Genomic DNA, 21,637 nt, shown 5'->3' on the forward strand with positions numbered 1-21,637 from the left:
ATAATATTGTATGGCAACTGTAATTGAAAAAAAAATTATAAAAAAAGTCTACCCTAAAATATTTACCACCCAACACATACGTTTTGTTAGAGGTTTCCTTTGTAGCCTATTTATCTTAAACATAATCAATGCCTGTTTATATTTAATGACTTTATGCTAAACTAGAAAGAAAACATGGTCAAGGCAGAAACATGGGATGATTATATAATGGGTGCCTGGATAACAAGTAAAATGTACAAAGAATACATACTGCTTTGAAGTCATAATCACCTGCTTGGTTCAGAACTAATTTAGAGAATTATATAAGGTATACATTTTTTTGCTCAATATTTGAAGAAGAATACTACAGATTATCCCAAGCGAGTTAGAAAATAAATATCATACGTTAGACCTGCAGACATGATTCAATCTTTTAGCATTAGGAGACTATTAGAAATTATTAATCATCTCAACAAAAACTCTAGTGCTCTCCTAGACAGGCTTGCAGTATATCTGTTTCATATTACTGTAGATATCTTTACCAAATTTCACAAGATGCTATTTAATATCAACCTGAGGAAAGCTGACACTACCGGTCATTCCTTGCCAAATATTGGAAAATCTAATTGAATAGACATTTGACTTCAAGAAGGTAATGCTTAAAACTAAATAAACTTTATCCTTTTAACCTTATTGACTGACCAAGGGAACACAGAAACATCAATACCTCGTTCACATTGAGAACTCATATTGGATGAACTTTGTCTCTGTCAAGGATATGATTACTAATGGAGGTGGTGGAGCCAGACTTAAAATCAAATTACTCTGATGTGACAGCTTAATCTCAGACTTAACATGATCATTATTTTACCACTTTGAAACTTCTTGGTGATTTAATAATACTGATCTTAAGGGTCTAACTATTAGCTTTAGAGGCCAGTTAGAATTCTAACATGTTATATCTTGGGTTTGCCAAAAACACACATAAAAAATTAGAATAAATTTTGGTTGGAGCTAAAGTGAGTCATTTCCTCTGAAGCTTTAGAAAAGTGAACATGATAGTTTAAAGATTAATCTGGTTGACCTGGTCAGTGTTGCTTAGTAGTTAGAGTGCTGGCCCAAGCACTGATGGGTTGCAGGTTTGATTCCTGGTCAAGGACACATACCTAGGTTTCAGGTTCTATCCCTGGCCCTGGTCAGGGCATGTGTGGGAGGCAACCAATGGATTGGTTGATTTTCTCCCTCTATCTTTCTCTATCCTCCCTCCATTCCACTCTTTAAAAATCAATGGAAAAAATATCTTCAGGTGAGGAATAACAAAAATAAATAAAAAAATATATATGTTAATCTGGTTACTTAATGTAGGAAAATAAACAAACAGTGGATAATAGTGAGTTAAAGCATGATAACAGAATAGCATAGAAGAAAAGGATACCTTTTCTGTTATTATTTCAATTATTGTTTTTCTTTTCACAAAAGTGGAGATCATTAAGTCTTACAAAACCTAGAATGGAAAAATTGAAAACAAACAACAAACAAAAAAATTGTCCTTAACTTTAAGTACTCTTATTCATGGATTTTGAGATTTTCCCTTGAGTTCTAAATTACTTTCATAGAGAGAAGCATAATAAAAGATAAAGGTATACAACAGTTTGGGGATATGCAGGGATGTTAAGGATGAAAAGAATTGGAGCATGATAATTTTCAAGAACTCACATTTTTCCATGTGACTAGTCAAGAACATGATTAGTCAGAAACACACAGAAGATACCCACTACATGTTGTTGAAAAATTATGATCACTGAATTTTTCAAAGTGTAAGAAATTAAACAAAGTAAAATAATAATTGTAATATGATATTCAATTGGAAAGGGGTTCTTCAAAATTTTTCAAAAAAGTGTGGACACTATCAATATGAGGTAGATAGATAGATAGAGAGAGCAAGCAAACAACTGAATGATTAATGGTCAGTTTGAAGGCAAATAAAACTCAACAACCAGTACTGTGATTGTACACTTCTTTATATGGGGTTTGAGAAAAAAGGAGGGGACAAATGAAAGTGCAAGAAAGAGGGTAGGAAAGGATTGTTGAAATTAAATAAAAAGAAAACTGAGAGGTGCAATTAGAGAGATATAATGTAGAAGATAACATGTTCATAAAATGCAGAGGAAGTAGTTAGAAAAGGCCAAGAGGGTAAGTGGTCACATCTACTGCAGAGATATTGAAGAATGAGTTCTGTGAAAATAAAGTTTCACTCATCAGAAAGTTTCAGATGATTTTTGACAAAAAAATTATCAGCAAATTCATGGACAAAAAGACAGACTGCAAGGAGGCAGCTACTACATGCTTAAGATACATAATTCAGATAAAAAGTAAAGAAACTTCCTGCCCAGCTGCCAGGATATAAATTAATTCATATGTGTAACAGTCCCTTCTTTACTGCTTAGTTCAAAGTTACCTTGATTAAGTGAGCTGTACTACCTGTGACAGATATCATGACACTTCCAATGTTTATTAAATAAAAACTCTCCAAATCAAGTGACTGGACAGATATTAAAACTCATGCCTCAAATGTTGGAAAAGGCCAAGAATTGCCAATGGTGTGGGTTAGTCACTCTGGTGAAGAATGGAAGGTCACAGGTTCAATCCCATTCAGCTTTACTCTATAGCTTAAACCATTAACTCCTCAGCGAACAGGTTCTCCTGTGTCAAGTGGCAAGTGTCTAACTGCTGTTTGAAAAGATGAAGCAAATACTTCTTAGTAGATCAACAGAGATAACCTTGCCCCAAAAGATTGAAACATCATTCACCTTATCACATACAAAGTAAAATAAAAAATTAATTTCCATTAGAAGACTTACTTAATATACTATCCATGTCTACATCAACCCACAAGCTATTATAAAGCCCTTGAAAGGAATCAAACAAAGTTATATTGGCTGACTTGTGTGAAATTCACAAGATATTGTACAGCGAGAAAGGCAAGATGTGTGTATAATATGATCAATTCTGTTTTTGTAAAGACACACACAAATCTATATTCATGTAAAGGTCTCCAAAGAACACCTGAATATAGACAGAATTGTGAAGAATATACACTAAATTGTGTGTGTGTGTGTGTGTGTGTGTGTGTGTAACTCCTATCCTTGTAAAAAATCAAACTTTGTGTATATATGCATAAAGCAAGTCTTAAAAGAATGGTCATTGCAAAGTTAGTTGAATTTATCTCTAGTGGTAAAAAGTCAAATAAACTTTAACTTCATATTTATACACAGTTTGTAGTATTTTTATTTGTTATTTTTTCTTCATTTATGCCAGAAAGAACAAGACATTTTATCATACAAGAAGAAGGTAAGTGGCTTGGTTTTAATTTAATCCGTCAGTCTGAAATCAGCCATGGACTGTCCATTTTCTTCTAGAGGTTGATATGAGCATTCTGTGATCACTGACACTTGGTTAGCAGGTGGTATACTTTCTCATTAAAAAAGATCTTTCATGTGTTCTACACTGAATTGTACTTTTTAAAATATATATTTTAGTTAATTAAAGCAGAGGCTGAATAATGCCCTCCCAGATTGTTCATGACCTAATGTCCAGAAGCAAGAGGGTCAATTTCAGAGAGGCTATGTAGAGACAGAAGTAGAGGTTAGAGTGATGTGATTTGAAAATGGAGGAAGGGGCCACAAGACATAGAATGCAGGTGGCTTTTGGAAAATGGAAAAGACGAGGACACTGATTCTTTCCTGACGCATCCAAAAGGAAGGCACTCCTACAAACATCCTAATGTTGGACTTTGAACCTCTACCCCTGTAACAGTATAAACTTGTGTTGTGTTAAGGTACTGTGTTTGTGTAGCTTGATATAGTAGCATAAGAAAACTAATACAAAAGCTTCACCATTATTAACAGCAACATATCAGTAAAATGAGATTGAGTTCAGGGCAAGTGTTAGAGAATAAGTGATAGTGGTCACCCCACTCATCAACTGTAGTTTTTCTCCCTCCTTGTTCCAACACTAGGTTCCTAATAAGGATCCCTACAGCTTTTCTTTTTTTAAAAGATATTTTTTAATTGATTTTGAGAGACAGAGGAAAGGACAGGGAGAGGGAGGTAAAGAGGGAGAGGAAGAAGAAGACATTGATGTGAGAGCTAAACATCAATTGGCTGCCTACTGCACTCCCACTACTGGGAATTGAGTATGGAACCTGAGCATGTGCCCTGACCTGCAATGGAATAGGCAACCTTTTTTGGGCACTGGATGACACCTACCCACTGAGACCACCGGTCAGGGCTAATCCCTACCTCTTGCTAAAAATTCTTCTGAAGTCAAGCTAAATACAGCACACACAACTTCACTCTTTAGGTACCGAACTAGAGGGCAGCAAAATATGTTACAAAAGATAGGTGTCCGCCTTGTAAAATCTCAGACAAGATTATATTTTTACCTGCTTTCTTTAGCAGAATGAAAAAAAAAAAGCAAAATCACATGAATCAAAGGGACTTGTATTGCAATTCCCTATTCCCCCTTTCCACTTATCTAACCAAGAACCGAAACTTGGCCCTAGTCAGTTTTGCTCAGTGGATAGAGTGTCAGCCTGCAGACTGAAGGGTCCCAGGTTTGATTCCAGTCAAGGGCACATGCCCGGATTGTGAGTTCAATCCCAGAGGCAGCTGATCAAGGATTCTCTCTCATCATTGATGTTTCAATTTCTCTTTCCCTCTCCCTTCCTCTCTGAACTCAATAAAAATATATTTAAAAAATAGAAACTTGGACAAGCTGAAGACTTAATTTATTTCTTGACTTCCTTATTTTTCTGAGGGAACAAAATGGCATATACAAAGTATTCAGCACAGTCTTAGCACCCAGAACTTGTTCCGAGAACAGTATCTACTATTAGAGAAAAAGCTCCCATTTTTCTCTAGCAATTTCTCTTCCATTTTTCAGTTTGACAAAGAGGAAGAACGTCAAGTATAGGACTTATAGTTTATTTTTATTAAACACCCCACGATATTATTTCTCAATCAGTTATTTCCTGGGACATCAGTTTCTAAGTCACTCCAGTTTCCACTCCAATCAGAGAATGAGTTTCTAAATGTTTAATGATTAATTTCCATCAAATCATTACTTAGAAACTATCTAATATAAAATTAGATCTCAGTTTCTGTAAAAAGTCTATAATCTACTAAAACAATACTGACCAATGTCAGAATTTTAACTCTTGAAAAGACATCCGGAATATATCAGGAGCTTAAATAAGGAGTGTACAATACTATGTATAACTTGGTTTTCAGAATTTTATGATTTAATGTTTTCAACAATAAGCTAAATAAATACCCATCACATGTGGAAAACATCTAAATAATAATAGCAAATTTTATTAAGCACTAATGTGAGCTAGAAACTATTTTAATTCTGTTGTGTGTATTACTTAGTTGAATAGGTAAAACATTTTGAAGTTAGTGCTTTCATTGAAGAAATAAACTAATTATATTTTTAAAGAATTAGATTCATTTGGATTTTTCTAGTAAATAACGAGAATCTTCATCCTATTGCCTATGAAAGAGGAAAAGAAGGTCCTGGCTTTACACTTCTTAGGCAAAATAAAATGGCTGTTACAGGTTGGTTTTAGAACCAATGGTTACAGGATTTTTAAGGAATAGCTCCTACTGTGCTCAAACTACTGCCTGAGGATAAATAATGTTTTTCAACATCTTAGAAAATATCATCTGATACCTCCAAGAAGCAGCAGCTGATAAAGTTCAATCAGGTAATATAAACTCATCATAAAATCTTGAATTTTGTATTGGAATCAGTGCTAATCACAAAGGTAGGCCAATACTGAGAAATGGCAAGGATTGCCAGGTCCTAAAGACACAGAATAGCATTATGTTTCTTGCTTTACACTTATCACTCATTCTTAAAAAGAGTAACACCTGCCATCTTTTGCAGAGCAGTCATTCATAATTTATGAGGCCTGAGCTTGTATTTGAACCCATTTCTTATGTGCATTATCAAATGCATGATAGAGTGAAATGAGGAATTCTTAGAGCTTTGCCTCAATAATATCCACAATAATATTGTTTACTATGTAGGCATCTTTTTAAGTTAATCTTGATGAATCTGGATGAATAGTTCTTGGCGAGTAACAGAGAAGGATAAGACCAGAGCTCTGTCTTAAAAAGCAAGTTTTATTAGACTCTGATATACATAAATAACTGGCTAAGAGTCCTATACGCAATCAATACGCAGTCATAATGAATCCAGGAGGGGAAAAAAAGAAAGCCTTCTTGGAAAAATTAATGTATTCCGTTTCCAACAAACGAGGATGCTGTCTTCCTTCTAAGCTTTCCCTGTTATCTTGAGAAACTTAACTTGGATGGGTTCTCTAAGGGTAAGGGGGACAGAGGAGAGATCAAGTCTAGGAAAATCACAGTAAAGCAAATGGTATGTTCTTCTTTTTTGGAGAGATTCATTTTTCTTCCCATAATTCCACGAGTTGTTTTTTTGTTTGATTTTTAACTGCAAACAGTTTTGGAACCTGAAAAATCAATGTTACTGAGTACTGTACTTATTTCAGGCTGTTCCAAAAACTGAGATCAGAAAAAACTTTGCCACAGAAATCTGAATGCATATATGAAGGCTTCCAAAAACAAATGGTTAGCATATAGAGAACATAAAAGCAAACATATCCTATGTTCTATAAAGTGGTTCACTTACTGACAATTTTGAATTCAATGTATGAGAAAGGCCAGGAGGATTAAAATCTAAACATATACACAAAAAGTTTGCTCTTTCAAAATATTGAGAAAGTTGTGTATTTTTTGATATCTCAATATACAGTCATTGATTGCAATAATTATAGGATTGAAGGCAAAGACCTCACACAAGCATCATTTTGAATCCAGAATTTTTTTCTGTAAGAATTTGAATTAAAATGAAAAGTAAGTTTTCAATGCCAAATTACAATTAAAGAGAATATATAATAATCTTTTATATGTTTGAGAGTAGGTTTTAATCACTCTTTATATCTCTAGACAGAAAAAACTATTTTGAGATTCAAAGAAACAAAGTAGCATGATGGAAAGACAACTCAACCAGCAATTAAGAGCCAATAAGTTTTAACTATATAATCACTGACTATTTCACTTATTCTAAGTCTCATGCTCTCTACCTTTAAAATTTTTAAAAGATGGGTTTCAATCGCTTTATAATTAATTACATTGTTACTGTCTAAAGGCAGTTTGTGAAGATTAATGAAGCAGGGGTTCAACTATTATTTGTTGAGTGAGATAAATGACAGGGCCAGGGTCCACCACTTGAGGAAACATTTGAGGAGATTAGAACCTCCTTATCTATTGCTATCTATGGGGAGAAATGGGGCTAGAGGTAAATAAACTAATACTAAAAGCTAATTCTAGTAAGAAAGTAAGATACAAAATGGCCAAACTCCATGGCAAGCTTGGGTGTGATTCATGTCATTATCAGTACCAGCAGGTCAAGTCCAAAGGGGATGCAGATCAGGAAGTGTAAGTGATAACAGAACCTACAGAAGCACAGTGGGGTGAGTATGGATTCAGAAAATTTGATGTATCACTGAGCTTTAAAAAGAGCAAACCCTTAAGAGAGATCAGATTTAAGTACTATCCTTCCTGGTTTCTAAAGTGATCATAGCAATTTTTATTAATATATCATATTTTGGGCATACAGACAATGCTTAAATTAATACTAAGTAATCACTGGTACATTTGTGAAAGCTATATGGATTATCTGTTAGGTTTAAGACACTGTGAAGTAGAGAGAAACTATTTGACAGAGAAAGAGCAAAACTGATGGGAGAGAAAAGGAACAAAAAATATTGTTCCTCTTGTTAAAAATATTCTAAAAAAGAGAATTCAGGTAGCTGGCACTCTTTTTATAGACGGAGTAATACTTAAAGCAAAAACTTGCTATATTATATGGAGGCATGTAGAAGACTATGAAAAACAAATTGGTTACTAGTAGGGAGGGATATAATCACAATCACAAGCAATTTGGAGAAAATAAAATTTATATGACCTATATTTTTATCACAGATCTCCCTTTTGAATTAATAAGGTATTGTTTGTGCAAAAGAATTTCTTATATTATCATTTTAGCAATGCATATATTACTTCTGGAGCAATTTAACTAAATTTCCTCTTTCTTTCAATCATTCAATATATGCGTATTTTATGTTTTCTATATGTCAGAAACTGAAAAAGGTATTGCGGTATATTGGGAATCAGAATACATCTTGACATTTCTGTGATCTTTTAAAAATTAAACATATGGGTTCATTTCAGCACAATGAGTTTTAAAATATGTAATTACTTATTTATAGAATAGGAATCAAAGTACGCGTACATTAAAATATGCACTCATTAGAATATTATTTGCAAAATGTAGTTATTTATAATTAAATAGTTAAAGACATTTGTTTTAAATGCTAAAAGTGTAATGCATTTTTCTTATAGTTAAAAACTAAACTAAAATATTATATAATTATTTGTAAATATTAATTTTCTAATAATACTTATTTTACATGTCTTCAGATGGCTAATGTAATGTCTTCAGAAAGTCTCTAAGTGCTACAACATAATATCGGTTTAATCAAACACTCATGCGCTCAAAATTGTATGCTTCCTCCCTCCATTTCTGCAGAAAATCCACCATGACAGAAGATTGTTAGAATAAGTAATATGTGCTTTGTATTTCTGAAAGGAAGAAACAAAGAACTGAAGAGAAAGGCTAGATTGTGAGAAAAGACAAGCACTTTTTGAGTTTAATGTGCGTGAAATTGTATGCCTTGGAAGAAAGACAAATTGTCAGCAGGATACAAAGTGAAGATTCCTTGCTCAGAAATACCCTAAGTAGGTGGTTAGTTGTTTTATTGTTTTCTCCCTAACACAATTCATCCCAGTAAACTGGCTAAATGAAGGAAGCTCTACTTGAAGATGCCACAATTTCAATCCCAAATCACCCCAGAAGGTATGGGGGTGGGGTGAGAAGGAAGATAGAGCAAAAATGTGACATTGGTAAATGCTGAGGTTTAACCTCTGGAATATCTGGGTCATCTCCTGGGGAGAAAATACCGCTAAGGAGAAAAGTCAAACCTCAGAGAAAACGCAAAGGCTATAAAAGTCACACTGGAACTAAGGTGTAACAGGAACAGAGAAAAGTATTGATTTGTCTGTCACAAATTTGGTCACAAACAGGGTATCTGTGAACACAAACAAGACAGTACAGACAAGATGGAAAAACTAGGGACAGAAGAGAATAACTACAGTGATTTCAAAAAATTGAGTACAAAACACTCCCAGCAGGTAGCCGCACAAAATTGTTTACAATCACTAATTTTTCTTAGTTTCTTTCCGATCAGTATCTTTTTTAAAAAGTCATACCGATAACTTAGGAAGTTATATAAAGTCAAATCACTGAGGTGTACACCTGGAACTAATATAATATTGTATTGTCAACTGTAATTGAAAAATAAAAAATGATTTCAATAAAAACAAAAGTTATACCATTTGTTTGATTCAGTCTAAGCTTCTAAAACTGCCATTGTAAATTATGTACCTACCTACTGACAAAAATCTGTGCAAAAATTATTGCAGGCTTACCTTCAGCATTTTTAACTTTATTTTCTTGTGTAATACAAAGAAGTTGTTGAATTTTTACCTGTAATATGCTTCCGCACCATGAATATTAATGTGTTTTCCTACATATTTTAGTTTTTTTCTGCATTTCTATGTTTCAAAGTTTTCTATATTTTTCAATGAAAAACTATTCCCTTAAAAATTAGTATTACCATGGAAATGCACACAAAGAGTATGTATAGAGGAAGAAAATATCAATATATTTCCATATTCCACTATTAAGAAAACATTCATAAATACTAAATAGTTGACTAAATACATGAAGTTTATTGTCTACAATTTAAAATGAAACATGGAATTAGTGAATTGTTTAAGAAATAGAACTTAACATTATTTATTTGTTTATTCAGTTGTTTTAATAGAACATGTTCAAACATTAATAAATCTTAAGTCTGAAGTTTTTATTCTAATAATACAATAGGGATTTAAAAATATTTTTATTGATTTTTAGAGAGAGGATGGGGAAGACAAAGAGAGAAACAGTGATATGAGAGCAAAACATCAATCAACTACCTCCGGCAAGCCCTCTACAGGGGATTGAGCCTGAAATCTGGGCATGTGCCCTGAGTGGGAATCAAACCAGCAATCTTTCAGCACACAGGACTATGTTCAACCAACTGAGAAACACTGGCCAGGGCTACAAAAGGGGTATTTTAACAAGTATATTAAGTACAAGGGTTTTTTCTTATAATACAGTTAATTTAAACAACTTCTTAATTTGCTACTTTGGTAAGAGCCTTCTTCTAAACAGTGGGTAGCATTTTTATGGCACAAACTAGTTTAAATCAGAAAGCTTCATTAGGTGTTTATGTAAAATAGAAGTTTGCAGTGATTTATCTGCTTTAAGAAAGACACACAAACCTCTTAAAAGTAAATAGCAAAAGAACTGGGCCTGGGTCTTTGAATCATTTGCTTTCACCATGTGCCATTACTTTACTCATGAAGATTATGAATTAAATATTGGATGAGATTTAATAACTCATGAACATATAAAGAAAAATATCTATGAGGAGAACTATAGCTGGGTCCTTAAGAACAACTATCAATGACAACTCAAATCTTGGCTCTGCCATTTTCTAGCTCTTCTACATTTTCCAAGAGATACTCACTTATCCAATGGAGCCTCGTTTTCCTCTCTAGTAAAATGGTGATACTCCCTACCTAACAGAGTGAGGATATTGTGAGAATAAAATAAAACAATGTATGTAAACATTTAACCCATGTTGTAAATCACATGTAGTAAGTGTCAAATGATAGCTGTTATTAATAAGTGAATCAATTCAGCACTGGAAAATCTGTTTTACACTAGAGGCAAGAAAAAGAGCATAGTATTGATCAAAATCATAATTTACTACAGATCAGGTTAGGTCTATAAGGGGAGATCCAGAAAATTTTAATAGCTTACCTAGACTAATGGACCCAGGCCATTTGTTCTGTAATAAGACCATATTCTAAACCCAGGCTTCCTGATTTCTGGTAATCTTTCTATTAAATCAACCTACCTTTAAATGATTCCCTGTAGGTTTTTGAATGGTTTATACTTTCTTTTGGATTATTCTTGTAAACAAGTTAAATTTACTAAAGAAATTATCAATTATACTTTTAACTAAAACACATACAAAATATAATTTAAATAAACACAATCATGCTACACTATATAAGTTATACTGGTGTATAAACTAGCCAAGTGGTTGCCCTTAAGTTTAAAAGTCTTACTTAATAAAAAAAATCAGATAAATACTTTAATATAATAGGAATACATTTTGAAAGCAATCAGTAAATATTCAATCTACCAGAAACCTACAAAAATAAGATATTCAGCTTTCAAATTCTCCATATCTGGTAGTTTATAAGAGAAAACAGAAATCTGTGATAAATAGTAATCTTTTTATGCAAGTATGAGCAAGTTCTTAATTCTATTGAAATAACTTAAGTAGATACTTTTTCAGAATAAGCTTGGCAGAAGATTTTGGAGTAGTTATCTACAAAGAAACTCTGAAGAAACACAGATAATTGAGGAGACAGCTGTAAGATTCTTTAACTTTTAAAAATTATGAAAAAGATCTACAATTTGACATTACTACTTCAGCTTGATGCCAAATATAAGTTTCCAAAGACTGTTTTTTAAAATGAGGTGCACCAATACCTTAGTGTATATTTTTAGAAAATGCCTTGGAAACAGCTATTCTACATTTTTCACAAAGATCGCATCATGCAATCCAAATATAATTGCCACAGTTCCAAAACAGACTTCAAATATTATTTCTGTAAATGATTACTAACAAATGGTCAGTATGAACCTCATATTTTCATAGAAGGATTTTTGAGAACAATGCAAGAAGCATAACCTCAACTGAGATTTCAATCAAACCTACACATTTATGCATTTTTAAAACAAGGAAATTAGCTTTATAAAACATCACTACACTTTCTCTAATCAAATGTACTACAAATAAGCAAAAATAAAGCTTTCTCTTAATTGCTTTCATTATTATTTTAAAATTTCAGTCTATTTCTTTCTGGTCAAACTGCTCCCTTACGACTCATGAGCAATGTACTGCTTCTTAAATGAGCAGAAATGAGGCAAGCCTACAGCTATCTCTTGGCACAGGCATCTTGCTGATCCCCAGATACTTTGCTTCTTCTTAGATGTCAAAGGAAGTTGAAAGTTTGGTTTTGTTTATGATCTCAGGTGTTTTATACCTCTGGGATAAGCTGAATATCTAATAGGAGAATACAGGATTTCCGGAGTGAGCTTCACTATTGAACCTCATGAATAATGAACTAGATAGCTCAACAATATGTTTATTTGAGATGGGGATGATTCCCTTGAGTAAAAAAGTCAGATAATGTATCATTTTTGATTGTTTGATTCTTCATTATTTCCGAAGAAAAAACAAGTTGTTGGTATACACCATATCTGACATAAAGGTTGCAAAGACCTACTTCTTGTGCTTGTAAAAGATACATTCTGAAGAGTGCTTTAGTTCAAGTAATCCGAGTATTTTCTTTTTAGTATGCTCCCACTTGATAAATATATTTTTATTCCTGAAATACTGACAACATGGGAAGCTTAGCTATAATTGCTTCCATCAAATTCAAATTTATCAATTTCTATAGCACTATATATACATATAATATATAATATAATGATAATATTATTTATTTTCACTACCTTTTACTTGGACATGAAGGAATGAAGTACTGGCATATCACTTTTCAACTTTCATCTAAATGTTTCATATTCTTACATTAAAAAAGAGTTTTAGAATAGATATCAATGTACAGAAGTGTATAGTCAAAATTAAAAGCTGCAGGATCATCTAAACAACATCTAATTCTTCCAATGGTGGAAAGGGTTTATGGTCCTAAAAAAATTAAAATTACCCATGTTTTCCACATAATTTATGTAATTGTTTTTATGTTTTCATAGAGAATATTTTGTCAATGTATGCAAAACAAAACTTACTTTATTTTCTCTTTATAAAAAAATAATAGGAATATACATACTGTAAGGGACACATTCATACTGCACTTCAAGGTACTTATAGGTTCCCGGACAGGGGTCTGGAAAAACATCAGGACCTGCCACGACTGCACACTGGGTTCTGTTATTGCACCTGAAGTCAAAAGAAAAGAAAAGAAGACATAAATGCGTATGCAAAGTTAAATCCTTATTAAAATATTACTAGTAAACTTTTCAGATTCAATAATTTATTAATTAGTAAACATTTCTGTGGAAAAATAATGATTCTTCCTACCCAAAATATTGGCACTAGGAGTACAGGATGAGACACTGTAGTTATCCTCTACATTCTTGTTTATTCATCTCAGAAATATTATACCTCAGGGCTATATTTTTGTGTTACTTTCTTAAAGAGATATTTCATCTCTGAAATAACCTATACTCTGATTCCTTGCTAACACACTGCTAGAGTAGGGAGCATTTAAGGCAGAATTCATTTTGATTTAGAGTAAAAAGCTTTGTATTTATTGAGTCTACTATTTATCAGGTTTAATGAGGATTTTATTTAGTCTCTAAATTAAAATTGATTCTTTAGAGAATGTCTCAAGCTTAAAAATATATTTTGTTATATCAGTGAAAGATTCTTATCAGGCAATTTTGCATAATGTTAATCTGAGAGTCAACATGTTCTAAGTTCTCTTGTGCAGATTTAATGTCTGAGAATGATTATCAGACAATCATCTAATAACATGAATGTACAGGTGGCTGTCTTCACACATGCACTGCAAAGAGATAGCTTGCCATTTTGGTGTATTCAAACTTTTGAAAAAATAGCAGCACATCCTATTACATAGAAAACACATTTGAAGAAGCTGTGTCAAGTTGAAAGACATGATTTTTGCAGTTAAAGCAATATAATTTCATATCCCACCTCAAAAAATAAGCTCATAAATCTGATGATTTTCTACAATAAGTAGCTATATAAACTCAGTCATTTCTATAATTGTTATAGAAAATTAGCTATTATCAGGAATACATTTGAAGTAGAAATAACCAAAAATGAAAAACTGTACACAATAAAATTTGATGATATGTAAATATTCTGTAAATATAATATTTTCATTGCTGATCTCCAGTTTTTGGCCTATTATTGTTTCACTTCCTCTTATCAACCTTTTTATTTTCTAAGTACTACAGATATAATAATAAAACTCATTTAGAAGTTGTGTCCATTCTTGTACTTTTCAGATATAAATATTTAATTAGAAATCTTTTATTATTTAAAGAATCAATATTTAATATCAATAGATAAGATTACTATTCATTTATGAGCAGGGCATAAAGGTTAACATGTATAATTATGGAAGTGTTTATTTCACAGAAAGCTGTCTTGAATCAAGAATTTCAAGAGCTTATACTATTTTTATACACTGGATTAAAAAATCCACTATATATTTTACACATCCACCCAATTATCTAAACATGTGCATTGACTAATTTACATATTATTGAAGTTTTTAAAATACTAATGATTTATGTATATGTAAGAAAAATGAAACAAGCAACTATTTGTTATAAATGATACACTGTTGTGAGTCCCAAATATCTTAATGTTAACCAAAAGACTTCTAATTGATGAGATGGTGTTTGGGAAGAGGTATATAAGCCAAAACACGCTATACCAATCTATAATAATAAAGGATAATATACTAATTAGACCTGACGTCTTCCTGACATCATTCTGGACGTCCTTCCTGACCAAGCCGGGCCAGAGGGAAGCCAGCCCAGGTCCCAGGTGCCTGTGGGCAGCCGGAGGGGGAAGCAGCCAGGGTTCCGGGTGCCTGAGGGAAGCCAGTGCCAGTAGCCGGGGGAAGGAAGGCCTACTCTTACACGAATTTTCGTGCATCAGGCCTCTAGTAACATATAGCACTCATTGTCATCATTGTTTTAAAGAAAAAAAATGCTTTACAACCATCATTTTCCACAAAAACTTAAAACTATTTCTATATCAAATGCTTTTTGATACATTAAGATTCTGAGAAATCAAAGAAAAAAGGTAGACAATCTCTGAAATATCATTTCTGTATGATACATTATTTATTATTTAAAGACCAGTTACATTTTTAAAACAGGAGTTTAAAGGTCTGTCTCTTTTTTATGGTTTCAGTTATTGTGAGTCAAAATAAAATTATTTTTAATATTACATTAAATATTATTGAACAATTTACACCAGTAAGAGTACTTTTACAGTGAGAATAAAATTGTCAAAAGTAAATTCATTAAAACATAATATAGACAATAAAAGTAAAAAAAAATAATGTTCTCATATCCTTTAACTCATTTTTCATTAATTGCTTTTTTAAAAATTTAAATTCTTTATGGTTAAAAGTGTTACATGTCTCCTTTTTCCCTTATTGATCTCCCCCCACCCTCTCCCACCCCCTAACACATGCTCTCACCCCCTACTTGCCTGTGTCCCCTGGTTGTTAATATGCATGCATACAAGTCCTTTGGTTGATCTCTTACCCCCTCCCAGCCTCCCCTGCCTTCTCTCTGAGGTTTGTCAGTTTGTTGGATACTTCTATGTCTCTGTATCTATTTTTGTTCATCAATTTATGTTGTTCATTATATTTCACAAGTAAGTGAGATCATGTGATATTTATCTTTCTCCAACTGGCTTATTTCACTTAGCATAATGTTCTCCAGGTCCATCCATACTGTTGAAAATGGTAAGAGTTCTTTGTGTTTTTTTTTTGTTTGTTTGTTTGTTTACAACAGTGTAGTATTCCATTGTGTAGTTGTACCATTGTTTTTTAATCCACTGTGGAAGGGCACTTAGGCTGTTTCCAAATCTTAGCTATTGTAAATTGTACTGCTATGAACATAGGGATGCATATGTTCTTTCTGATTGGTGTTTCTGATTTCTTGGGATATATTCCCAGAAGTGGGATTACTGGGTCAAATGGGAGTTCCACTTTTAATTTTTTTATGAAACTGCATACTGCATACTGGTGCATAGTGACTGCACCAGTCTGCATTCCCACCAGCAATGCAAGAGAGTTCCTTTCTCTCCACATCCTTGCCAGCACTTTTCATTTGTTGATTTGTTGATGATAGCCATTTTGACAGGTAAAAAACTTCTGTGTCACAAAAAACCATCTAACAAAACAACAAGAAAGCCCACTGCATGGGAGAACATATTTGCTAATATTTAATCTCCAAAATTTATAAGGAACTCATACAACTTAACAAAATGAAGATAAACAATCCAATCAAAAAATGGGCAAAGGATCTAAATAGACATTTCTCAAAAGTGGACATGCAAAGAAGGCCAAGAGACATGAAAAAATGCTCAAAGTAACTAATCATCCGAGAGATGCAAATCATGGCTTACTTTTCATATAAATATAAATTAAAGGTGATTATCAATGTCCCTGATATAAAAATATTTTATCAACTCACAATATAGGATGAGAAAAGACTGCAATAATAAGGTCAAATGCATGATAATCTAACAATAGTAACAGAAAAAAATCTCATAATCTTCTTTATTTTATCTTTTTCCTAGGGTATGTTTATTAATTTTGAGAGAGAGGAAGGGAGAGAGAGAGAGAGAGAGAGAAACAGAGAAAGAGAAAGAGGTAGAGGTAGAGGTAGAGGTAGAGGTAGAGATAGAGAAGAGAAAGATACTAGAGATCAGTGTGTGTGAGAAATATCTTTTGGTTGCCTTCCTTATGTGTCCCAATTGGGGATTGTGCCCTGAACAAGAATCAAACTCACAACCCTTTTGGTATATGATGTGACACTCTAACCAACTGAGCCACATGGCCAGAGAAAATCTCATAATCGTATAGAAATATTAACACTTATTTACATTGATAACAGTTTCAATATTTTTAAATCAGAAACTTTACACAATAAAATTTATTTTTCTACCCCAACAACTGACAAGTTAAGAATAAAGTATAAGCAGGTAACACTGACAACTACCAGATAGAATTCTCAAAGAAGTCTGGACCTTCAGTTTTCCATACATTACATGCGGGCCAGTTACTTTACTACCTTTCCAAGTTGATATGCTTATAAAATGCATTAGAAAAACTGGGAAGTATCAATAAATGTCCAAGATATACATTTTGTTGTGGTACCTATAGGCATTTTATCATTATTAACATCAGCCATCTGTTTCATGATGGGCTAAGAACACTTCATGCCAGACAGACTGAGTCTTTTGGAGAAACTTACAAGAGAGAAGAAGAGCTCATACATTCTTTTGAGAAACAGGGGAAACACATTCACATGGAAAACAAACAAACCATAATCTAAATACTAAGCTGTCTGCAAGCTACTTTACCTGGGATACCCTAAGGTAAGTCCAAACTTTATAGTAACAATGCCTATATCTGTGTAACCCCTTAAACGTAGAAAGCATGTTCACGAGTAGTATACTACTTTTTATTTCTCTCTTTTTAAAATGTTTTTATTGATTTGAGAGAGAGGTAAAAGGAGAGGGAGAGAGAGAAACATTAATGTGAGAGAGAAACATAATCAGCTGCCTCCTGCACATGCTCTACTGGGGATGGAGCCCACAACCCAGTCATGTGCCCTGAACGATTAGAACCTGTGACAACTTGGTGCGTGGGTACCATACTGGCCAGAGCTGTTACTTCTTTTTGATGTGGATATTACTACTCCCAATTTCAGAGAAGGGAAGAGACATGGAGATATTAAATAACTTCTCAGAACCTCGGTAATCAAATGATAGTCGCTGTCCAGAAGAGTGAACTAGAAAGCACAATCCTATGTCTAGTGACAACGTGTGTCAGACACTTTAGGGTGGCCCTGGGAAACTGATTTAATTCACTCCGGTTGATTCTCAGGAATCCTGGGAATGATCTGATGAGGTAAAGACCAGCTGTGAAATATCTAAGTGGCCCAGGATTCATCAGTCATGATGTGGATCAGACATTCCAAGAAGGTTCTGAATTTAAATTAACATGACATAACCACCCCCTCCCTATCCAAATCAGAAAGATCAATCTCTGAACATAAGGTAGAAAGAGTAATAGGATGAATGAATATTTATTTATACAAAGACCATTCCAAAAGAAAAACTAAGATAAAAAACATTGCTTTAATTCAAGCCATGCAAGTATAGTTACCACCTATTTATCAAGTTTATTTAATAAATATTATTTAATGTGTTGAATGCTATTGTTAACAGTAATTAAAGCAATACTGTTTAACTTAAATAGATGTCTTATGATGACTGCCAGGGAAGATACACAGAAGCTCAGGATTAGTAATAGGATTCAGAATCATGTGCTGTTAACTTATTCCTTCCAATATGGCTCATAACAGCATGAGAACAAACTTAATTAAGTACAATAATGAAAAAGCCATCTCTGTGCGAAAAAGTTCCTCTGTTTGCCACAACATACTGCAGCATACATCAAAATGATATTGCTGGGTTTATAAACTATTCAGATAAGTTTAAATGAGAATGTAATTCAAAAAGGTTCTCTGATAATAAAACCCTTTCAATCACATACTTTTATTAAATTATAAAAACAGTGTGTGCAACAAGCCATTCCTATGAATGTTTACGAACTTCTCAATTGATGTTTCAACAATATAAATATATAAAAATTCACTGAAAATCATGGCAATGACAAGATAAAATAGTGCAAAAAAACAAGGGTGCTTTGTGTCTTTTTGTTAGCACAATTAGTTATATGAATTTACATTAGCACTTATCAAATGACATTTATATAAAAGCATGTATGATGAAAAAAACCCCACATACATTTAGTATCCCAAGTAATTGAAAGCATCTAGAATGATAAAGCATTGTTTGAACATATAATAAGTCACTATGATCTAACAAGAAAAAGTTTTAAAGATATCTAATGATAAAAAAAGCAAAAGAATAAAAAAAGACCCCACCAGCACAGTACACAATATTTAAAATCTGAAAACAGTTTAAGGTAACTAAATAGGGTAACTGGGCGATTTTAATTCTCAGGAAGGCTTGTAGCACTAAAAACACACACACACAGATACATGTATGTGTGAATAACAATAGCATTTTGCTCAACGCCAATCAAAAGAACAATTCTCTTTTCCTCCTCAAGACAATATAGTACTTTTCTTATTTTACACTGCCCACCACTCTGAGGCCTGCTGCATTTGTTACGGACTGAGAAGCCTGGGGAGGATAAGGCAACTATCTCATGGTAGAATATGAATATATTCGCCATAAAGAAATCTAGATCCCAAATGGTAAGAAAACTAAGTGATCAGAGAAAAAAACAATAAATATCATCACTAAAAATAAGAAAATATTCTCTCATTTTTATATCAGAGCTATATACCTAGAAAGATTGCCAATGTTCTTAACATTTAAGTGGCAATTTAAGAAGAGCAACAAAAATGATTGGAACTCATGATTTTTTTTTAAAATATATTTTATTGATTTTTTACAGAGAGGAAGGGAGAGAGATAGAGAGTTAGAAACATCGATCAGCTGCCTCCTGCACATCTCCCACTGGGGATGTGCCCGCAACCCAGATACATGCCCTTGACCGGAATAGAACCTGGGACCCTTCAGTCCGCAGGCCGAGGCTCTATCCACTGAGCCAAACCGGTTTCGGCAGAACTCATAATTTTTTATCCTAACTCATAAACTATAGAATTATTGCAGGATCTTACATTGTGACCATGCATGTCACCAAGTTCTATAATGCACAAGGTGATTATCTAGACCTCAAGTCTTACATTTTCTATTTTCTTTTGTATGTCATTTCCAAGAACACAACCAAAGTGGTGAGTGAGGAGGACTCAAGAAACTAGAGTACTAGTTTTCTTTTTGCTTCTGAAACAAAACACCACAAACTTTGTGACTTACAACAATGCAAATATACTGTCTTAGTGAACTGGAAGCAGAAGTCCAAAATGAATCTTATACCGCTAAGAGCAAGGTGTGGGCAGGTTTGGTTCCATATGAAGGATCTGGGGAGAATGTCTCCTTGTTCATTTCCAGCTTCTAGAAGCTGTCTCCTCATTCCTTGGCTTGTGGCCCCACATCACGTCACCTCTTCTAACCCTGATTTGACGTGACATCACCTCCTTTCTCCTTTGACCTTCTTCTCTGGCTCTTAAAAGGACACTTATGATTATATTGGGCCCACTTCCATAAGCCAAGATAACCTTCCCATCTCCAGAGCCTTAACTCCATCACATGTGCGAAGTTCCTTTACCATATTCAGTACCATTCCCACCTTATAGGGATTAGGGTGCCGATATTATCGGGTGGGGGGCATTATTCCAACTACTACAACTACTTGAGCAAAAAGACATATCGAAACTGTGTATCCTGAATTGGTCACCTTAGAAAAGTCTTACAGAGTAAAATGCATGGCATTGCACTGAAATATGGCTAAGGGGTTTCATGCCTTCATAACACAACAGTTTTATTTATTAAAAAGATGCATGGACGACCGCTTACATATTTATCTTGTATTAAAAATAAATGTTTCAAATATAATTTGGTTAAAAGGCATTATATATGTGTCTTGTTTGATCGCAATATAATTTTCAGTTCTATAGTTCTTAATTTACAATTTTATGAACTTAAGGTCTTATTCCTGGAATTTATCAAATTAACTTGATAGTATTCTGAAAAATATAGATATATGTTTGAAAATGTGGTAATATTGCAAAAAAAGTCCAATTTCCAAATATTCCACATAATCTCTGAGTAATATTTTATAAAACAAATTATAATAATCATCAGTCAACATACAAAGAATATTCATGGAGCCCATTCCAAAAATAAAATGATTAGCTAAGGCAGACACATGAATACAACTCAGAGAAGCAGGCATCCAAAATAAATGGAAATATGCTTTTAAAATTAACATGCTCACAAACACTGCTTGATAAAGCATTTCTCTGTCAGTAATTTCTAAGCTGTACTCTTCTAGTCGTAGTTGCATGCCATAACAAAGGCTTTCTAGAATTATGAAAAACCTTTCCTTTAAAAATAACTGAAATTACAACTCTATTAGTTTATTACCACCTACTTGTGGCAGCATTTCAGAGCTAAATATTCTTGACTTGCATGAATGGTTAACCAAATAAATTCGACTGTGTGTATCCATGATCTGAAAGTGTAGCAAACAGAGGTATTGCTTGTTTTCTTATAAGTAAAAAGGAGCAATATTTTGTATGCATATATTCTATATGTACTTACTCTTCTTAATTGAAGATAACGTCTACTTCGCTGAGAGTTAGCCAGGATATTAATATATGCATCTATTTTCCAGGACTACTTGTTTATTTATTTAAATCAGAGACAGACTTAATTCCCTATACTTCCTGAGAATGCTGCAAGGGAGTCTTTTCTTCTCTGAGCTACCAAAATATCCTAGCTGCATGATAGGGCGGAGATGAAGAATGTCATATTGAGTCAATTAGTGGTGTATTTTTTTGCTTGTAAATATGTGGTATTTACAAA

The 21,637-nt window shown here is 33.3% G+C and overlaps 1 protein-coding gene across 24 annotated transcripts in view; it reads right to left on the minus strand.

Moving 5' to 3' along the window:
- The window catches only part of ADGRL3 (adhesion G protein-coupled receptor L3), a 764,879-nt gene that overhangs the window by 318,629 nt on the left and 424,613 nt on the right, over window positions 1-21,637 (minus strand). For all 24 annotated transcript variants that reach the window (XM_070395881.1, XM_070395997.1, XM_070396008.1 and 21 more), the window contains one exon: window positions 13,164-13,273. In XM_070395881.1, coding sequence (XP_070251982.1) covers window positions 13,164-13,273 — 110 coding nt within the window. The remainder of the gene's footprint in view (window positions 1-13,163; window positions 13,274-21,637) is intronic.

The sequence above is a fragment of the Myotis yumanensis genome, unplaced genomic scaffold (assembly GCF_028538775.1).
Source record: "Myotis yumanensis isolate MYYU_CA2020_CCGP unplaced genomic scaffold, mMyoYum1.0.hap1 SCAF_1, whole genome shotgun sequence".
NCBI lineage: Eukaryota > Metazoa > Chordata > Mammalia > Chiroptera > Vespertilionidae > Myotis > Myotis yumanensis.